Source organism: Cotesia glomerata, linkage group LG9, assembly GCF_020080835.1.
Source record: "Cotesia glomerata isolate CgM1 linkage group LG9, MPM_Cglom_v2.3, whole genome shotgun sequence".
NCBI lineage: Eukaryota > Metazoa > Arthropoda > Insecta > Hymenoptera > Braconidae > Cotesia > Cotesia glomerata.
Window position 1 is genome coordinate 15171305 of NC_058166.1, and position 20348 is coordinate 15191652.

The 20348-nt window shown below is 27.8% G+C and overlaps 1 protein-coding gene across 1 annotated transcript; it reads left to right on the forward strand.

Moving 5' to 3' along the window:
* The first annotated feature begins 6472 nt into the window (after positions 1–6472).
* LOC123271387 lies at positions 6473–19656 on the forward strand. Its single transcript, XM_044737688.1, has 7 exons — positions 6473–6958; positions 7036–7223; positions 9760–9969; positions 10042–10418; positions 11390–11752; positions 16306–17061; positions 18796–19656. The coding sequence occupies exons 1-7, from the start codon at positions 6834–6836 to the stop codon at positions 19561–19563; spliced, it is 2787 nt and encodes a 928-aa protein (XP_044593623.1). The 5' UTR covers positions 6473–6833; the 3' UTR covers positions 19564–19656.
* The last annotated feature ends 692 nt before the right edge of the window (positions 19657–20348 follow it).

A 20348-nucleotide genomic window follows, 5' to 3' on the forward strand; every position in this document is an offset into this window, starting at 1 on the left:
AAATATATAATTAACCAGGAAAAATAAGTAAAACTTCGTAAAACGTTTTATTAATTAATAAAAAAAGAAAAATGTAAGAAAAAGTCCAAAACCCCAGTAGATGGACAAAATATCCAGTATTTTCAATTCATTATTTATATCAGAAATAATTAATTTATTAATTTTTTCCACTAAAAAATAAAGCTTGATAAAATTAAAGAGAAAAGGCGATAAATCGGATAGTAATTTTCAAAATACATCATAAAGTAATTTTATTATTTTTGAACACATGATGCTTTCTCATGCAAAGTAACATACAAAATATATTAATATAAAGAATACTAATAATTAATAAATAATCAATATGAATTTATAAAACACAATTTTAAAAAAATTTTATGTTGTCTTCTTCTTCCTTTTAATAGGTCTGTTCTCTTTTGCTTTTAAATTTTCTTCGCTCAATTTTCTCTTTTATTCAGCGTTTTCTTTTTTCTCTCCAATTTCTTCAATAATCAAAATAATACTTTCATTTTCAGTACATGTCTGTTTATTATCCAATAAAATTAAAAAAAAAAAAATAAGAAAATTCATCATATAAACTCAATGTCCCTCTATTGGATAGAGATCAGAAAAGTGTCACCAATAGATAGACCCTAAATTCTATTATTTTTTTTCGATTTTATCATTAAAATATTATATTTCTAGCTTTGTTAGTGAAATATAAACGTAATCAAATGTACAAATCTTACTTTTTAACTTCCCGCTAAGAAAATTGAAAATTTTCAAAAATCGGGAAGTTATTGATTTTACCCCGTTTTGCGAAAATCGAGTTTTCATCAGATCTCGACGTTTTAAGGTCACAGGAAGCTTCCCTGACTGTTCCCGCGATGGTGTCCGTGCGGCTGTATGTGTGTGTGTGTGTGTGTAAATCTCTTATAACTTTTGAACGGCTTGGCCGATTGGATCGAAATAGATTGCAATCCAAAGAGTATCATTGCCATTAAATTTCGTGAAAATTTTAATCGATTCGGTTCGCTAGATTTTGAGAAATCTCAAAAATAAAATTTTCAAAAAATTGTTTTTTTGGAATAACTTCTAAACGGCTTCATCGATCAATTCCAAAAACTATTCCACTCTTGAGTTTAAAAAACCACGTCGATTGCCACCAACTTTATGAGCTCGGAGAGCTCGAGAGAACATATAAATTATATTTTTGAGCTCAAAGAGCTCAAAAACGTCATAAGTGCAATTTTAAGCGCTTAGATATGAAATTAGCGGGAAGTTGCAGGGATGGCCTTTAGGGTCAACCGATTTCCAGATTTTTTTTATTATTTTTAATAATAATAACAAATAACGTCCACCAGCTATCTGTCACATGCTTACTAGTGGTAGCGCTCTCGGAGCAAAACCTCGAGACGTCCAATTTAAGGTTGCACGGACAGTACCCCGTAAGTCATAATAGAATCTAAATTTTTTTTTCATTAAAATTAAAAATTTGAATACGAAAATTCATTACAATAATTAAACCGTTATCTAACATTATTATTGATTAAAATAATTTAATTAACAGAAACAATAAATAGTCAGCGTTTGAGTCAAGTATTTTTTCACAAAATGTGGACCTGACAACACTGCGCTTAACAGCTGTTTATATTTATAGCCACCGTGTAGCGTGTAGTGTTAAGTTGAAAAACATAACTCGCAAAAATACATAGGAATTATTAAAATTCAAAATTCGCACGTTATATTCTGTGCAACGTTGCCACACTGCGCAGAATCACGTGGTTTATTTTTAACTTCCCGCTACGAAAATCGAAGATTTTCAAAAATCGGAAAGTTATTGTTTTCACTCCGTTTTGCAAAAATCGAGTTTTCATCAGATCTCGACGTTTGAAGGTCACAGGAAGCTTCCCTGACTATCCCCGCGAGGTTGTCACGGTGTGTGTGTGTGTGTGTGTGTGAAAGTATGTGAACCGCTTATAACTTTTGAACCGCTTGACCGATTTAATCGCGGTTGGTGCCATTTGAAAGGACTTAACTAAACTTAGATTTTGAAAACTATTTGGACCGATTCAAATCAATAGATTTTGAGAAATCTTCAAAAAACTGAAAAAAAAAAATTTTTCAAATGTGGTTTTTTTGGAATAACTTTTAAACGGCTTAAAGGTTCAATTCCAAAAACTAATCAGCTCTTAACCTCAAAAAACCACGTCGATCACCACCAGTCCGGTCAAAATCGGTTGATTCGTTCGAGAGATATCGTGAACGAAAGAAAACCGAAAAAAGTGTTTTTTCGGAATAACTCCAAAATTTCTAGCGCGATCAATTCAAAATTTGAAATTCTTTGTGCGGCTTGAAAAACTGCGTCAAATGCTGCCAACCGCGTGAAAATCGGTTTATTCATTCAAAAGTTATTGCGGTTTAAAAATTCAAAAAATAGTGTCACCAAATCCCTATCAGACTTTTGAGCTCGAAGAGCTCAAAAGCATAGGAAAACAATCTCTTTGAGCTTGGAGAGCTCAAAATAACCCATAAATTGTATTTTTGAGCTCGAAGAGCTCAAAAACGCCATTGGTGCTATTTTAAGCGCCTAAGTATGGAATTAGCGGGAAGTTGCAGGGATGGCCTTCAGGGTCAACCGTTTTCCTAATTTTTTTTTGAATATGTCGGACTGAAATTTTCGTGAATTTCTCATCTTTTGCATTAAAATATCTTTAAAAGCCTTCGTCAGAAAATTTTCATTTTATTTTTGACGTAATTTACGAAAGTTGATTGACTGAAAAAGAAGTTTTTTGTTTTTTAATCTTTCTATGAGGTAGTTACATAAATCGATATATGTGCAATCCGCCAATAGTCTCTATAGGCTACATGTTAAATTTCAATTTTTTAATAATTTATTAAACGATAACCCTTCGTCAGATCTATTCCAAAAAATTAATTTAGATGTATGAAATAGTAATTCATAACATATCAAAAAATTAGCTTTTGATCTTTACAAGTGCATTAGTGTCCGAACAACCTTAAATAATTTTTTTAAACTATTATTTTAAATAAAAAGTTAAAAAAAAATTACATTTCGCTCTCAGAACTACTTGTAGACATAAAAAAAAATAACGACTTAAGATTTTTGTTCTTAAAACTAATGTAATTGCTTCTGGAAATAATATTTGTCCATCTATTGGGGTATTTATCCTAATTATAATAAAATAATATTAATTTATCTTAGCTGGCTACAATAAATAGATCTCGCTAAGAGTAATTTTGGAAATTGCATTTATATAGTGTCAGGATCACTCAGGATCATAAATAATTTTAATATTCGTAGTTAATATAAGCCATGAAGTTTTATGAGAGATACAAATAGTTGTGGAATATAAAAGCATCTAAATTTTTAAGGGGTAGGTGTGGGATAAGGAATAGGACGGGGATAAGGTATGGATAGTAGCAGAAATTCAAGTTTGTCATAAAGTATTTTTTCTATTAATTAAATTGGAATTTATGATCAAATTCAATTATAAACAATTGATAAAAAAAATGATTAGTAACTCATTGTCATAAATTTGTTTATTTTTCAACAATAAAAGTTTAAGGTCATAAGATGATTAACAAAAAACATATTTAGATAAACTGATTTCAATACAAAAATTCCTCAATAATCATTTTTTAATAATAATAACAATTATCAGTATTTGAATTAGTAAATTAATCTGATAAGTAATTAACAGAAAAAATTTTTTTAATTAATACTATTAGTGATTATCAACAATGAAAAAGTTTCATGTTAAATGTCATAAAAACATTCATTATTTGTATTTATCTTCGTCGGCATACATGATTATTTATAATACTGAAGTTAGCTGTCAGCTGTCAACTTTAAAAATTTTGTTAATAGCAAATCAATCACAATAAAAAAATGCATCTAAAAACTTTCACTTATAATTTTTATTAAATTTCACGTGTGGAATTTTTTAATAAAATTTTTTTTATAATAATTTAATTGCTATAAAATTCTAAAAAAATTTTTAATGTCTGTCATTGTGTATTTCAATTTTTTTAAAGTTCTAGTAAATAGATTTTACGAATTTCATTAAAAGTAAAATATTTTGCAACCACGCACACTAAATACGTTCTAAAATTTTTTTTTTAATTTTCAAATTTACAATAAAATTTTTTTTAATTTCCGAAAATCAAATACAATCATATCGGTTACTTGGATTTTTTAATTTTTTAATTTTATATCTTTTTGTAAAGAAAAAAGAAATTTTTTTTTTCTTAATAGTCCTATTATGGAGGGTAGAGATATCTCTACCCTCCATGAGTCCTATGAACGTGGACTTGGCGCGATTTTTTTACAGTGAAACTGTTTTTATTCGGATTTTAGTATTTTTTGTAATTATAATAAAAATTTACAATTGGTACCAACTTAAATTTCGCGTTGGCTGCATTTTTTATAGCAAACTATCCCCTTGAAGCTACAGTTTACGTAAAAACAATTCCAGTGTACCCTGGCGGATTTAGATGCAAGCTGTGAAATGTATTTTTTTAACTGTAGTTTCCCATCTATTGGAAGATTACCATGCATTCTCGAATTATTTAGTCTGTGGCATGTCACTTTTTACATAGAAAAAAAGTCAGGATCGAAATTTTTGAGCTTGCCATAGTTTGTGCTGAAAAAATTTAATAATTTCAGATAGATTAATTGTTATAATTGAATATAATTAATTAATCCCATAATAAAATTGAGATGAAATGTATGTGAAACCAATTTATTTGTGATGTGATTGGTTGAAAATATTTATTCTCATTCTGATTGGTTGAAAGTGAATATAATATACATAAACTACACATAAATATATCATGACCATAAATATGAGGCGCGCGCTTGCGCGCGCAAATTTGAATTCTAGTCCCATAATAAAATTGAGATGAAATGTATGTGAAACCAAACTATTCGTGATGTGATTGGTCGAATATATCATATGCATGAAAAAATATGCAAACTCTATAGTCAAGGCGCGTGCTTGCGCGCGCAAATTTGAATTCCAGTCCTATAATAAAATTGAGATGAAATGTATTTGAAACCAATTTATTCGTGTTGTGATTGGTCGAAAATAAATATTCTCATTCTGATTGGTTGAAAGTGAATATAATATACATAAACTACACATAAATATATCATGACCATAAATATGAGGCGCGCGCTTGCGCGCGCAAATTTGAATTCTAGTCCCATAATAAAATTGAGATGAAATGTATGTGAAACCAAATCATTCGTGATGTGATTGGTCGAATATATCATATGCATGAAAATATATGCAAACTCTATAGTCAAGGCGCGCGCAAATTTGAATTCTAGTCCCATAATAAAATTGAGATGAAATGTATGTGAAACCAATTTATTCGTGTTGTGATTCGTCGAAAATAAATATTCTCATTCTGATTGGTTGAAAGTGAATATAATATACATAAACGACACATAAATATATCATGAAAATAAATATGAGGCGCGCGCTTGAGCGCGCAAATTAAATTCTAGTATCATTAAAATAAAGCATGAATTACTGTTGTAATATAAAATTTAGGAACAAGAAGTACCGTAGAATTAAATAAAATTTTGCAACTTCAAAATACCGTTCTGCTTACAGTAAACATAGTCGGTAGTGGGTTGCGGTCAACTAGTCAGATCGACAACATTCCAAATTATTAAAACTCTAGAAAATTTAAAATTCCGCTACATTCAAAGTTAATAAAATACATTAGCTTAAATAGAATAACAGCCGAAAAACAATTTTGTAAATTATAAAACACCGGGTTATCGAATAAAAGTAAATATAAATCTTATATTCCTCAAGAGTTAAAATTAATTTGATTTCGAAAAAGGGTTGTTCCGACGTATATTCATCCGAATACTCATCTATCCGAATAATGATTCGGCCGAAAATTACTCATCCAAAAAATTGGAAATTTTTCTTAGATGGTCCACCTTTACAATCATGAAATTTGAGTGTTTTCCATACATGCTTGTAAATTAAAATAAAATTAATTAATTTAAAATTAATTAAAAAAAATTTCTAATCTAATTATAAAATTATTTACATTTTTCGGCTAAATGAGTGTTCGTCTGTTCATTCATTTTGGCGTATAAATTTTCGTTGTTATGTTTTTTAATTTATTGAGACTTTGTAACTTTGAAAGATTCTATTAATATAGCTTTAGATTTTTCTTTATTTAAGATTATATTTTTCGGAATTTTAAAATTTGTAAAATTAATTATTTTAAATTACATTTAATATTTACTTTCTAAGTTCTAGTAATTTATTAATTCGGAATGTTGTTAGTCTGACTAGTTGACTGCAACCCTCGGTAGTCTGGCGCTCCGTTTACAACGGATTTGAACGGAACTTGGCGCCAGATTCTACCGAATCTAAGGATATAAATCCATAAATAGCCACTAGTTGGCGCCACCTCATCGGAATGTTACTGCAGTTGCCAAGCGCCTCAACGGCTAGAAGGATTTGAGAGCGTTGTGTTAAGTTGTGCTAATAATCTCCATCCATAAATAAACAAAATTTTATTGTTTGCGCCAAGCGATTGAAAGTTATAGTCATTTCAAATAATTTACGAGAGTTGTATTTATAAAATAAATGAAAATAATAAAATTATTTATACTATAATAATAAGTTAAGTTACTCTATAAATATTTAATGATAAACATGTAAATAGTGTTTGAATGTACATAGCCGTTATAACAGACCCGACTCTCAATTTAAATTTTTATTGAAGATAGTTATCAATTGACTGTGTATTGAGTGTATTACAATAAAAAATTGTCAAAGTTAATTTATTAAATTAAAATGGAAGATTTTAATGATGCTGTCGACGGTAAACTTGCATCTCGGATGCGACAGGCTAATCCAGAACAATTTTATACTCTTGTTAAAATGCACTTGTCATTTGAATTAGATATTAATACAGAAGAGTAAGTTATTATTTTAATTAATTATTTCTTTGATGATGAGATACTTTTATTGTGTAATTTGTGTACTTTTTTTTTAGTAATGATCCAGTAACAGAAAAAGCTAAATTAAAAAAGTGGGGATTGTTGAATTTTTCAAAAAAACCCAAATCAATGATGATGAATTTACATAATCAAAAGCATGGTGTTAGTCCGGAAGGTTCAGCGTTAACGACGGAAGGAATTAATCAAGTCAAGCTACTGATAGCATATTTGTCCAAAGAACAATGTGAGTAAATTGTCTTATGAATAAATGGGTGAGGTTGGAATGGTAAGCTTTTTATAATTTTCTGGTTTAAAAGTAAATTATTGGAAATTTATAATTAAAAAATATTTGTATAAAATTATTGAAACAAATATTTTTAATGAAAAATTTCACTATCGAATTAGAGAAAATAATTGTAAACTGTTTAAAAGTTCATAATTTATTGAACTTGTACTTAAAAAACTTTCATTGTATATTTTGATACTAGCAACTTTGCAGTCACTATGTAACTTCCGTGACTTGTGAACTATAAATAAATAAAATTTTGCTTTATTAAAAAATAACTTTTGTTAAATTGCACTGTACTTTCTTAAATATTGACGTTCTTAAATGATTAGCTGAGATTCAAAAGGGTATCTTTTCATTTTTGATTAATCGAGACAAAAAAATGGTTATCTTCAATTATAAATATTTGTATTAAACTTTTTTTAATTTAGCTATAAAGTGCTATCGGTTATGAAGCTGCAATTCAATTTTCATTTATAAATCTTTATAATTCTCGAAGTAATAAATATTTAAAAGTTCAGAAAACTGCTCTTTTAAAATATGAAAAGATACCCTTTTGAAAATCAACTCCTCAAATATATAAGCTCATTCTGATGTTACACTCATCAAGAGCTTTCGTTTAAGTACCCACATGCATTTTTGGTATATTTCTCATACATACATACATATATATATATATGATATATATAAAATAGATGAAAAATTGATGTGGGTACTCAAATGAAAGGTCTCGATGAATGTAATGTCGAGATGAGCTTATATCTTTAAAAATGTCAATCGTGCACAAAATACAAGGTCATTTCTTAATTATTGACGTTTTTAAAGATATAAGCTCATCTCGACGTTACACTCATCGAGACCTTTCATTTAAGTACCCACATCAATTTTTCATATATTTTATATATATGGTATTTGTGAAATATATAAAATATATGATAAATTGATGTAGGTACTCAAATGAAAGGTCTTGATGAGTGTAATGCCGAAGTGAGCTTATATCTTTAAAAATGTCAAACGTGCACAAGATACAAGGTCATTTCTTAATTATTGGCGTTTTTAAAGATATAAGCTCATCTCGACGTTACACTCATCGAGACCTTTCATTTAAGTACCCACATCAATTTTTCATATATTTTATATATATGGTATTTGTGAAATATATAAAATATATGATAAATTGATGTAGGTACTCAAATGAAAGGTCTTGATGAATGTAATGTCGAGGTGAGCTTATATCTTTAAAAATGTCAATCGTGCACAAAATACAAGGTCATTTCTTAATTATTGACGTTTTTAAAGATATAAGCTCATCTCGACGTTACACTCATCGAGACCTTTCATTTAAGTACCCACATCAATTTTTCATATATTTTATATATATGGTGTTTGTGAAATATATAAAATATATGATAAATTGATGTAGGTACTCAAATGAAAGGTCTTGATGAGTGTAATGCCGAAGTGAGCTTATATCTTTAAAAATGTCAAACGTGCACAAGATACAAGGTCATTTCTTAATTATTGACGTTTTTAAAGATATAAGCCCATCTCGATGTTACACTCATCAAGAACTTTCATTTGAATACCCACATGCATTTTTTATATATTTTTCATATATACATACCTATATAATATACATAAACATATGAGATATATGATAAATTGATGTGGGTACTCAAATAAAAGGTCTCGATGAGTGTAACATCGAGGTGAGCTTATATCTTTAAAAATGTCAATACTTCACAAGATACAAAGTCATTTCTTAATTATGTATCTAGAGATAAAGCATTTCTGAATACAGCCTGAATACTTATCATAATAAATTGATTATCGTTGAGAATGATATGAAACCTTGAAAAGGTACAAATTTAAGTTACGACCTTTGCAATGACACTAAATTTCACTAAAAAAACCGATTGTATCATATGACTATCTTAGACACAAAATTTTTTTTATTCTATTAATAATATAGATTATAATTTTAAAGCCAACATATATTAGATATTTAAATTTGACTCTAATTGGTTCATAATTACAAATGACACTGAAATTAGCAGATACTTGACAATTTTATAACATTAAAGTTAGCAGTCTTAATTTGTTCGAAGAAATTATTTTTAAAAATTACATTTTTTTTTCTTGAAATTTCTACAACTCAATTTTTTTTCTAATTTTTTTGCCATAATTCATTTGTTAAAAAAATTCTTAAAACTATCAAATATCTGCTCAATTAATTTTAATGACAATTTTTTTATTTTTCTTAAAAAATATACTAGGTTTAGAAAATTATTGTTAAAAAATTGCATTTATAATTTTTTTAAGCTTCTAAAGATAAAATTTTTCTTGCTGTAATTTATTTGTTAGAAAAATTTCATAAAAATGATCAGATGTCTCAATTTCCATATCATTATTATAACGTATAATTTATTATGATCATTTTTAGCTATAAAATCTTCCGATATTAACTATTTATGAAATAATTAAAAAATTCCAGGTATTAGTCAAGAAGGAATATTTCGAAGAACAGGAAAATTAAAACGTCAACAAGACTTGAAGTTACTTTTATACCAAGGTCAATCGCTGAATCTTGAAGACGGTACCTATAATGTTCACGATTGTGCTTCTGTATTGAAGAGTTTCTTGGCAGAATTATCTGAGCCATTATTAACAGAATTATATTATCCCATTCATTGTCAAATAGCCGGTAAATAATTTCAATAATATACAATAATATTATACGAATAAATTTTATTTAAATCACATTAATAAATTACAGAACTGTGTAACTCGGACTCAATGGCTATGGACTCAAGACTTTTGACTTCAATTCAATTGCTGTTATTATTATTGCCATCAAATAACCGAATTTTATTGAAACATCTGCTCAATCTTCTTAATAAAACCGCTACTTATGAAAGTAGTAATAAAATGAATTGTGATACATTAGCGACGCTCTTTACTCCGCACTTGATGTGTCCTAGAAAATTAACACCTGAAGCATTACATGTCAACTCACAGCATTTATCCTGTTTAGTAGCATTTATGATTAAGAAAGGTGAAGAATTATTTGAGATACCGGTGAAATTGGCTACTGATATACGAGCATATTGGGTTGATCAAGAAAGAAAATTATTGAGCCCTAACAACAAAGATGTAAGTTTTATAATTAACTATTATTTTTTTGTCACCATGTTATCTTAGAGTTATATTTATAATTACGTCATTTTTTAATTATTGACATTTATCAAGATATAAGCTCATTCTGGAGTTACACTTATCAAGACCTTTCATTTGAATACTCACTCGGATTTTTGATATATTTTATATATTTCACAAATATGAGAAATACCATATATATATCAAATATATAAAAAAAATCGTGCTTGTACTCAAATGAAAGCTCTCGATGAGCGTAACATCAGGATGAGCTTATATCTTAAAAAATATCAATAATTTAGAAATGACGCTGTATTTTGTCTACTGATAATATTTTTAACGATATAAGCTCATCCTGAAGTTACACTTATCGAGACTTTTCATTTGAATACCCACTCGAATTTTTTATATATTTTATATATTTCACAAATATGAGAAATACCATATATATAAAATATATGAAAAAAATCGTGTTTGTACTCAAATTAAAGCTCTCGACGAGCGTAGCATCGGGATGACCTTATACCTTAAAAAATGTCTATGGTTAAGAAATGACGTTGTATTTTGTCTACTGATGATATTTTTAACAATATATGCTCATCCTGATGTTACGCTTATCGAGACCTTTCATTTGAGTACCCACACGGCTTTTTTCATATATTTTATATATATGATATTTCTCATATATATAAATATATAAAATATATGAAAAAAGTCGTGTGGGTATTCAAATGAAAGGTCTTGATAAGTGTAACTCCAGGATGAGCTTATATCGTTAAAAATATCATCAGTGGACTAAATACAACGTAATTTCTTAATTATTGACATTTTTTAAGATATGAGCTCATCCTGATGTTACGCTCATCGAGGCTATATTTTATTATTTTTTTTTTTAATGGAAAATTGTCTTGAAATTTACAATTTATGTATGTCTTAAACGATTACATGACACATTTTTTTTTTTTTAGTTGAATGAATCAATGTCAGATACGACAAGCACTGCGCATACAGTATTCAGTTTTGTAGATCATAAATTAACTGCTAAAGCTAATTCAACAGAAGATACACAAGCAGCATTAGCACAATTATATGCTCATATACAGGCAATGCCGGAATCAGCTAAAAAACGTCGACTAGTGAAACAATTCAATAAAGAAAATGGTCAAGGTACACCTCGTCATATAAAACATCAACTACGCACTAAAAGTCTTGGAGATTCCATAAAAAAACATATTTTCCAAAAGAAAATATTGGGCAATAAAAAATTAATAGACATTAATATTGGATGTAATATTAGCAGATGCAGTAGTGAAGAAAATTTACACTTCGACGTAAGTATTATTATTTTTATTTATCACACTTAAGCTCTGCCAATCCATGAAGTGAAATAACTTGTGAGAAAAATTTAACGTAAAAGTCAAAATTAAATTGAAGATATTAAAATACATATTCTTGATTATTACATTTTTCTTTTATTAATAATTATAGTACTAGTAACCTTGCAGTCACTATGTGACTGCCGTGACTTGTGAACTATAAATAAATAATGTTCTTCTTTATTAAATAATGAATTTTGTTAAATTGTACTGTACTTTCTTAATTATTGAAGATTTTAAAGATATAAGCTCATCCCGATGTTACGCTCATCAAGGGCCTTTCATTTGAGTACCCACATGCATTTTGATATATTTTTCATATATACGTATATATAATATATATAAATATATGAAAAATTGATGTGGGTACTCAAATAAAAGGTATCAATGAGTATAACATCGGGATGAGCTTATTTAGATCTTTAAAAATATCATTAGTTGACAAAATATAACGTCATTACTTTATTATTCACATTCTTAAGATATAAGCTCATCCTGATATTACGCTCATCAAGAGCTTTCATTTGAGTACCCACATGCATTTTGATATATTTTTCATATATTCATATATATAAATATATAAAATATATGAAAAATTGATGTGGGTACTGAAATGAAAGGTGTCGATGAGTGTAACATCGGGATGAGCTTATATCTTTAAAAGTGTCAATCGTGCACAAAATACAAGGTCATTTCTTAATTAATGATGTTTTTGAAGCTATAAGCTCATCTCGATGTTACACTCATCAAGAGCTTTCATTTGAGTACCCACATGCATTTTATATATATTTCCATATATAAATATATATAATAAATATAAATATATGAAATATATGAAAAATTGATGTGGGTACTCAAATGAAAGGTATTGATGAGTGTAACATCGGAATGAGCTTATATCTTTAAAAATGTCAATCGTGCACAAAATACAAGGTCATTTCTTAATTAATGATGTTTTTGAAGATATAAGCTCATCTCGATGTTACACTCATCAAGAGCTTTCATTTGAGTATCCACATGCATTTTTGATATATTTTTCATATATAACTATATATAATGAATATAAATATATGAAATATACAGTCGTCGTCATTGATTTGTAACGGTTGGCAATGATTCGAGTAAAATAATAAATTCTCAATTTGGACATCTTTCACTAAAAATTTCAATTAATAATATGTTCAGAAAATAAAAAAAATATACGAAATTATGAAGAAAATTCACATAAAATAAATAATTTTAAGCTCAGACAAACATAATTATAGAAATTTATCCAAATAAAAATTACTACACATAAACATAATTAAAGATGAAAAATTCCTATAAGGTAAATCACCAGAGAAATAATTTGAATATTAAAAACTATACAAATAAAATATTTCAAATAAATTTGATGTTTCAATTAAAAGAAAATAAATAAAATATTAGTCTCCTCATAATTACAGTCTTAAAAATAAACAATATCAAATAACTATAGCTCAATATAAAGACATTTACTAAATTATTAGATCATATTATAATACAAAATTAAAATTGAAAAGGCCTAAAATTAGAAAATATTCCATTAAAGCAATTTAAATTTTTTAAAAATGGAAATATAAACAGAAGATACAAAGGAAATTAAAAAATGATGACAAACCTAAATTCAGACAATTCGAATAAAAGACATCAAGGTTATTTTACATACACACAAATATCACAAATGAACAACTCTGAATATAGAAAAGCTTTACAAATGAACATCTCTAATTATAGACATGAAAATTCGGAAATCTCTCAATATGGACATCTCTCATTAAAGAAAACCAAAAAAAAAAAAAAAATACAATTAAGTTAAAGATAATTCAAAATTAAGTTAAAATGATTGATAAAAAAAATCGTTTTTATGTGAATAAGTGTGGGGATCAGATAAAAACAATTGTTCAAGGGTTATAAACTCTGCACCAAGACATCTTCGGAGAACTTTGCTGAAAAATTAATTTTTATTAATCATAGTTAATGTATGATTTTTTAATTTTTAGGTAGATTTTTTAGAAATCTATATTGAACTGGTCTTCATGAATTTTATCATAGTATCACGAAAGAAAAGTTTAGCATAAATAACCCTCGTCATTAACTCTAGTCATCAGCGATGAACGCTGCATTAACCGCGTACTCCTACGACCTGGACAATTTGAGCGACGACGAGATGGTAGGCGACTTGTCTCAATCATCAAATTCAGTGCATCATCAAAACGAATCATCGCGTATCGGCGCAAGGGAAATTACAACCGCGCAATTAGCCGCAACCCTAGCACGTGCCGGTACTGATACTCAATCGGCACCAGCCCCCTCAAAAATCTACCTAAAAATTAAAAAATCGTACATTACCTATGATTAATAAAAATTAATTTTTCAGCATAGTTCTCCGAAAAAGATGTCTTGGTGCAGAATTTATAACCCTTGAACAATTGTTTTTATCTGATCCTCACACTTATTCACATAAAAACGATTTTTTTTATCAATCACTTTAACTTAATTTTGAATTATCTTTAACTTAATTGTATTTTTTTTTTTTTTTTTTTTTGTTTTCTTTAATGAGAGATGTCCATATTGAGAGATTTCCGAATCTTCATGTCCATAATTAGAGATGTTCATTTTTAAAGCTTGTCTATATTCAGAGTTGTTCATTTGTGATATTTGTGTATATGTCAAATAACCTTGATGTCTTTTATTCAAATTGTCTGAATTTAGGTTTGTCATCATTTTTTAATTTCCTTTGTATCTTCTGTTTATATTCCCATTTAAAAAAAATTTAAATTGCTTTAATGGAATATTTTCTAATTTTAGGCCTTTTCAATTTTAATTTTGTATTATAATATGATCTAATAATTTAGTAAATGTCTTTATATTGAGCTATAGTTATTTGATATTGTTTATTTTTAAGACTGTAATTATGAGGAAACTAATATTTTATTTATTTTCTTTTAATTGAAACATCAAATTTATTTGAAATATTTTATTTGTATAGTTTTTAATATTCAAATTATTTCTCTGGTGATTTACCTTATAGGAATTTTTCATCTTTAATTATGTTTATGTGTAGTAATTTTTATTTGGATAAATTTCTATAATTATGTTTGTCTGAGCTTAAAAATATTTATTTTATGTGAATTTTCTTCATAGTTTCGTATATTTTTTTTATTTTCTGAACATATTATTAATTGAAATTTTTAGTGAGAAATGTCCAAATTGAGAATTTATTATTTTACCCGAATCTTGCCAACCGTTACAAATAAATGACGACGACAGTATGAAAAATTGATGTGGGTACTCAAATGAAAGGTATTGATGAGTGTAACATCGGAATGAGCTTATATCTTTAAAAATGTCAATCGTGCACAAAATACAAGGTCATTTCTTAATTAATGATGTTTTGAAGATATAAGCTCATCTCGATGTTACACTCATCAAGAGCTTTCATTTGAGTACCCACATGCATTTTATATATATTTCCATATATAAATATATATAATAAATATAAATATATGAAATATATGAAAAATTGATGTGGGTACTCAAATGAAAGGTATTGATGAGTGTAACATCGGAATGAGCTTATATCTTTAAAAATGTCAATCGTGCACAAAATACAAGGTCATTTCTTAATTAATGATGTTTTGAAGATATAAGCTCATCTCGATGTTACACTCATCAAGAGCTTTCATTTGAGTACCCACATGCATTTTATATATATTTCCATATATAAATATATATAATAAATATAAATATATGAAATATATGAAAAATTGATGTGGGTACTCAAATGAAAGGTATTGATGAGTGTAACATCGGAACGAGCTTATATCTTTAAAAATGTCAATCGTGCACAAAATACAAGGTCATTTCTTAATTAATGATGTTTTTGAAGATATAAGCTCATCTCGATGTTACACTCATCAAGAGCTTTCATTTGAGTACCCACATGCATTTTATATATATTTCCATATATAAATATATATAATAAATATAAATATATGTAATATATGAAAAATTGATGTGGGTACTCAAATGAAAGGTCTCGATGAGTGTAACATCGTGAGGAGCTTATATCTTTAAAAATGTCAATAGTTCACAAGATACAAGATCAATTCTTAATTATATATCTAGAGATAGAGGATTTTCGAATGCAGCCTAAATACTTATCATTATAAATTGACCACGTCGAGAATGAAATGAAACGTTGAAAAGGCACAAATCCAAATCAAGATTTTTGCAATGACACTAAATTTCACTTAAAAAACCGATTATATCATTTGACTATTCCAGAAATAAAATTTATCTCATTCTCTTAATAATACAATGATATATTTTCATTTAGATCAAATATTTTACTATCTTAGTGGTACAATAATTAAAAAAAAAAATCAATAATATTAGTTCACTTCATCGTTTGGCAGTACATTAAAAAAAATAATCAGCACGAGCATGATTAATTAATTAATTTGCTTGTTTTCCTGGCTTAACAGAAATATAATAAAAAATCAATGCTATCGTCGCAAAAATCATTAAGTAAATCAGAAGACGAACTTAGTACTGATAGTTTTATATCACTGGACATTGATAATAATCTCAATCATTCCAAGTGTAAAAGTGATAGAGCTGACTGTTTGAGTACGCCTAGTATCGGACGTAAAATCAAAAAGAAATTGGTTGTACTAGATCTAGATACCGAAAATCATAGTATATGTAAAGAGTCGCCTGTCACTGATCAAGAAGGTTTATTGGATATAATGAAGTCTTCCGAAAATGTTTGTATAACATCTGATAAATCGATTGGAGAAGTTAGTGAAATAAAATCAAAGGAACAACCTTTGCTAGATATTACAAATAATGTCCGCCGTCACAGTAGTGAGCCATCAGATGTCTATTCCTCGAAAGAATTGGTTGATAAAAGTCCTACTGCGTCAATATCCAGTAAATCTGATTCAATTTTACCGCCTAGAAGTTCACCAGACAATGAAATTTTAACAATTCCAGGTTGTTCGGAAATTTCGAAACCGGTCAGTAGTTGTAGTAAAAAAAGTAGTACAAAAGGAAACAGTTCATCGCCAAAATTAAAAACTAAACTTTGGCTGGCACATAGCGCTGCTTACACGTCAACTCCATCGGATTTATTACGGCGTAATTTACCTAGTGATTATGGATTAACTCCTATTACTAGTAATGATAAGAGCATGAGTCCTATTACTCAAAGCGCTACTAAAATGACTAAAGCTATGCAGGTATGCATGATTAAATTTTTTTAATTATCAATAAAACTTAAAAATCGACTAACTCTATCGACTAGATACTCTTTTTTCAGCTTTTCAATTATTTTTAATTACAAAAATGTTATTTTACCTTACAAAAATTTTTTTCAAATCTTATGCTTATGAGTTCAATAGACTCGAAGATCTTTTTTCTCTCAAATAATTAAGGCTTAAGATAAAAAGTGATTTTCACCTCTAAGAAAAGAAAAGCTTTTCTTTGTTTCTATAATGTAACTCTAAATTTCTTAATGATAAAACTAGCAACCTTGCAGTCACTATGTGACTGTTGAGATTTGTGAATTAGAAAAAATTAAAATTTTGTTTTATTAAACAATTACTTTTGTTAAATTGCACTGTACTTTCTTAAATATTTACGTTTTTATAGATATAAGCTCATCCCGATGATACACTCATCAAGAGCTTTCATTTGAGTACCCACATGGATTTTTGATATATTTTTCATATATACATATATATAATATATATAAATATATGAAAAATTGATGTGGGTACTCAAATGAAAGGTCTCGATGAGTGCAATGTCGGAATTAGCTTATATCTTTAAAAATGTCAATATTTCACAAGATACAAGGTCATTTCTTAATTATTGATGTTTTTAAAGACATAAGCTCATCCCGATGATACACTCATCAAGAGCTTTCATTTGAGTACCCACATGGATTTTTGATATATTTTTCATATATACATATATTTTTCATATATACATATATATAATATATATATATATATATATATATATATATATAGTATATATATATATATATATATATATATATATATATATATATATATATGAAAAATTGATGTGGGTACTCAAATGAAAGGTCTCGATGAGTGTAACATCGGAGTGAGCTTAAATCTTTAAATACGTCAACTGTGCATAAGATACAAGGTCATTTCTTAATTATTGATGTTTTTGAAGGTATAAGCTAATCCCGATGTTAAACTTATCAAGAGCTTTTATTTGAGTACCCACATGACAATTTTTATATATTTTATATATATATGGTATTGATGAAATATATAAAATATATGAAAAATTGATGTGGGTACTCAAATGAAAGGTCTCAATGAGTGTAACATCGGGATGAGCTTATATCTTTAAAAAGGTCAATAATTAAAAAATTACTTTGTATCTTGTGAAATATTGACATTTTTAAAGATATAAGCTTATCCCGATGTTACACTCATCGAGACCTTTCATTTAAGTACCCACATGACAATTTTTATATATTTTATATACATAGTATTTGTGAAATATATAAATATATAAAATATATGAAAAATTGATGTGGGTACTCAAATGAAAGGTCTCGATGAGTATAAAATCGGGATGAGCTTATATATTTAAAAATGTCAATAGTTCACAAGATACAAGGTTATTTCTTAATTATGTATCTAGAGATAGAGCATTTTCGAATGCAGCCTAAATACTTATCATAATAAATTGACTATCAGTGAGAATGAAATGAAACCTTGAAAAGGCACAAATTCAAGTCAAAACCTTTGCAATGACACTAAATTTCACCAAAAAACCGATTTTATCATATGACTATCTTGAAAACACAATCTTTCTTATTCTCTTAATAATATACATAATTGTAACTAGAGCAAACTTTTTTCAAGAACTTATTACTAATAAATTAATGGTCTTTTAATTTTCTAATTTAAATTAATTATTTACAGGAGACAATGATGACTCCAAGATCTAGAAAACCAGTGATGATATTGTCCGCGACTAATCTTTGCAATCTATCGAGCGTGAACAAAGCCGACGGCCAATCAGAGCCCGCTAATCAATTAAAAGTTGTCAATATTGATATCGACGGTGACGGTACCGATGATTCAATAAGTGAAGAGTCGCCTATGTCAAAAATAGATAGTGTTGACGTTAGAAAAATATCCTCCGAGGTAAATTCAGAAAACTATCCAGATCATCGGCGCCAAACTAATCCAGAACTAAATGCTACTAATCTAAATGATGATTGTATTAATACACAACCAAGTTGCATGTCAATAACGAGTACTTTCAGAGAGTACTTATTATCTCGCAGTGTTTTAACAGCTAGTCCGGTGGATTTAAGTTTTACATCACGAACAGATGATTATGAACAATCAGAATCAGATTTTAATGGGCTAGATGAAAATGGTTTGTCTGACAGTTTATTGCATTGTCTAGATGGTAATATTCCAAGTTCTGATACATCTGGGGTAGTTTCTGGTAGCACTAATGACAGTTTTAGTAATTCTACGGAAAAAATGCAAGATGGTAATCTTTCACCACGTAAACGTAGCACGAGCTTACAACGAAATGATTCGAAACGGTCAGTTAAAAGTTGTCAACATTTAAACGATTCTCAAGAATGCGATGATAATGTAATTATAAATCCTGCTAATGAAATAACTATAAACTCAATTGATTTGAAAGATACTTTTCAAGAAACTTCGTTTTAAAGTTATATTATTATTATTATTAGATTTTCTATACTTAAGTCTGTAAGTAAAGGCAATCAATTATTGACAAATAAATATTTTTTATTACCTTAACTTTTTTGCTTATTTTTATTTTTATACATCAGTATCTTTTTATTTTTCACAAAGAGTCGTTTTAAGTAAAAAACTAAATAAGGTAAAAGATCCAGATATTGACACTGGCCAAGTTATTGACACTTGCAATTTTATTTTAATTAAAAAAAATAAAACAATTCTAATAAACTAATATATACTAGCAATCTTGCAGTTTTTTTTTTTTTTTTAAAGAAGTTTATTTTCATTCCAATCTTACATCTAGTTACATTAATAGAAAATTAACTTAAAAAAATATTATAAGTATTGGGTGTGGTTGAAGGTTGTCCCGGAGTTGGCCCTCTCTTCATGCTGATTCTTTATGCTCTAGGCATTTTTGTGTTAACGAAAGCAGTACAGAGTTTGTTATTATAGTATTTATCTACTATGTAGTATCATTTAGTAAAAAAAAAATTTTTAAGCCGTGGAAAATTACAAGTTTTTGGTAAAAAAAACCACGCAAATATCTCTAGCAATCTTGCAGTCACTATATGACTGCCGTGTCTTGTGAACTATAAATCAATAAAATTTTGCTTTATTAAATATTGAATTTTGTTTAATTGCACTGTACTTTCTTAACTATTGACATTTATAAAGATATAAGCTCATCCTGATGTTACACTCATCAAGAGCTTTCATTTGAGTACCCACATGCATTTTGATATATTTTTCAT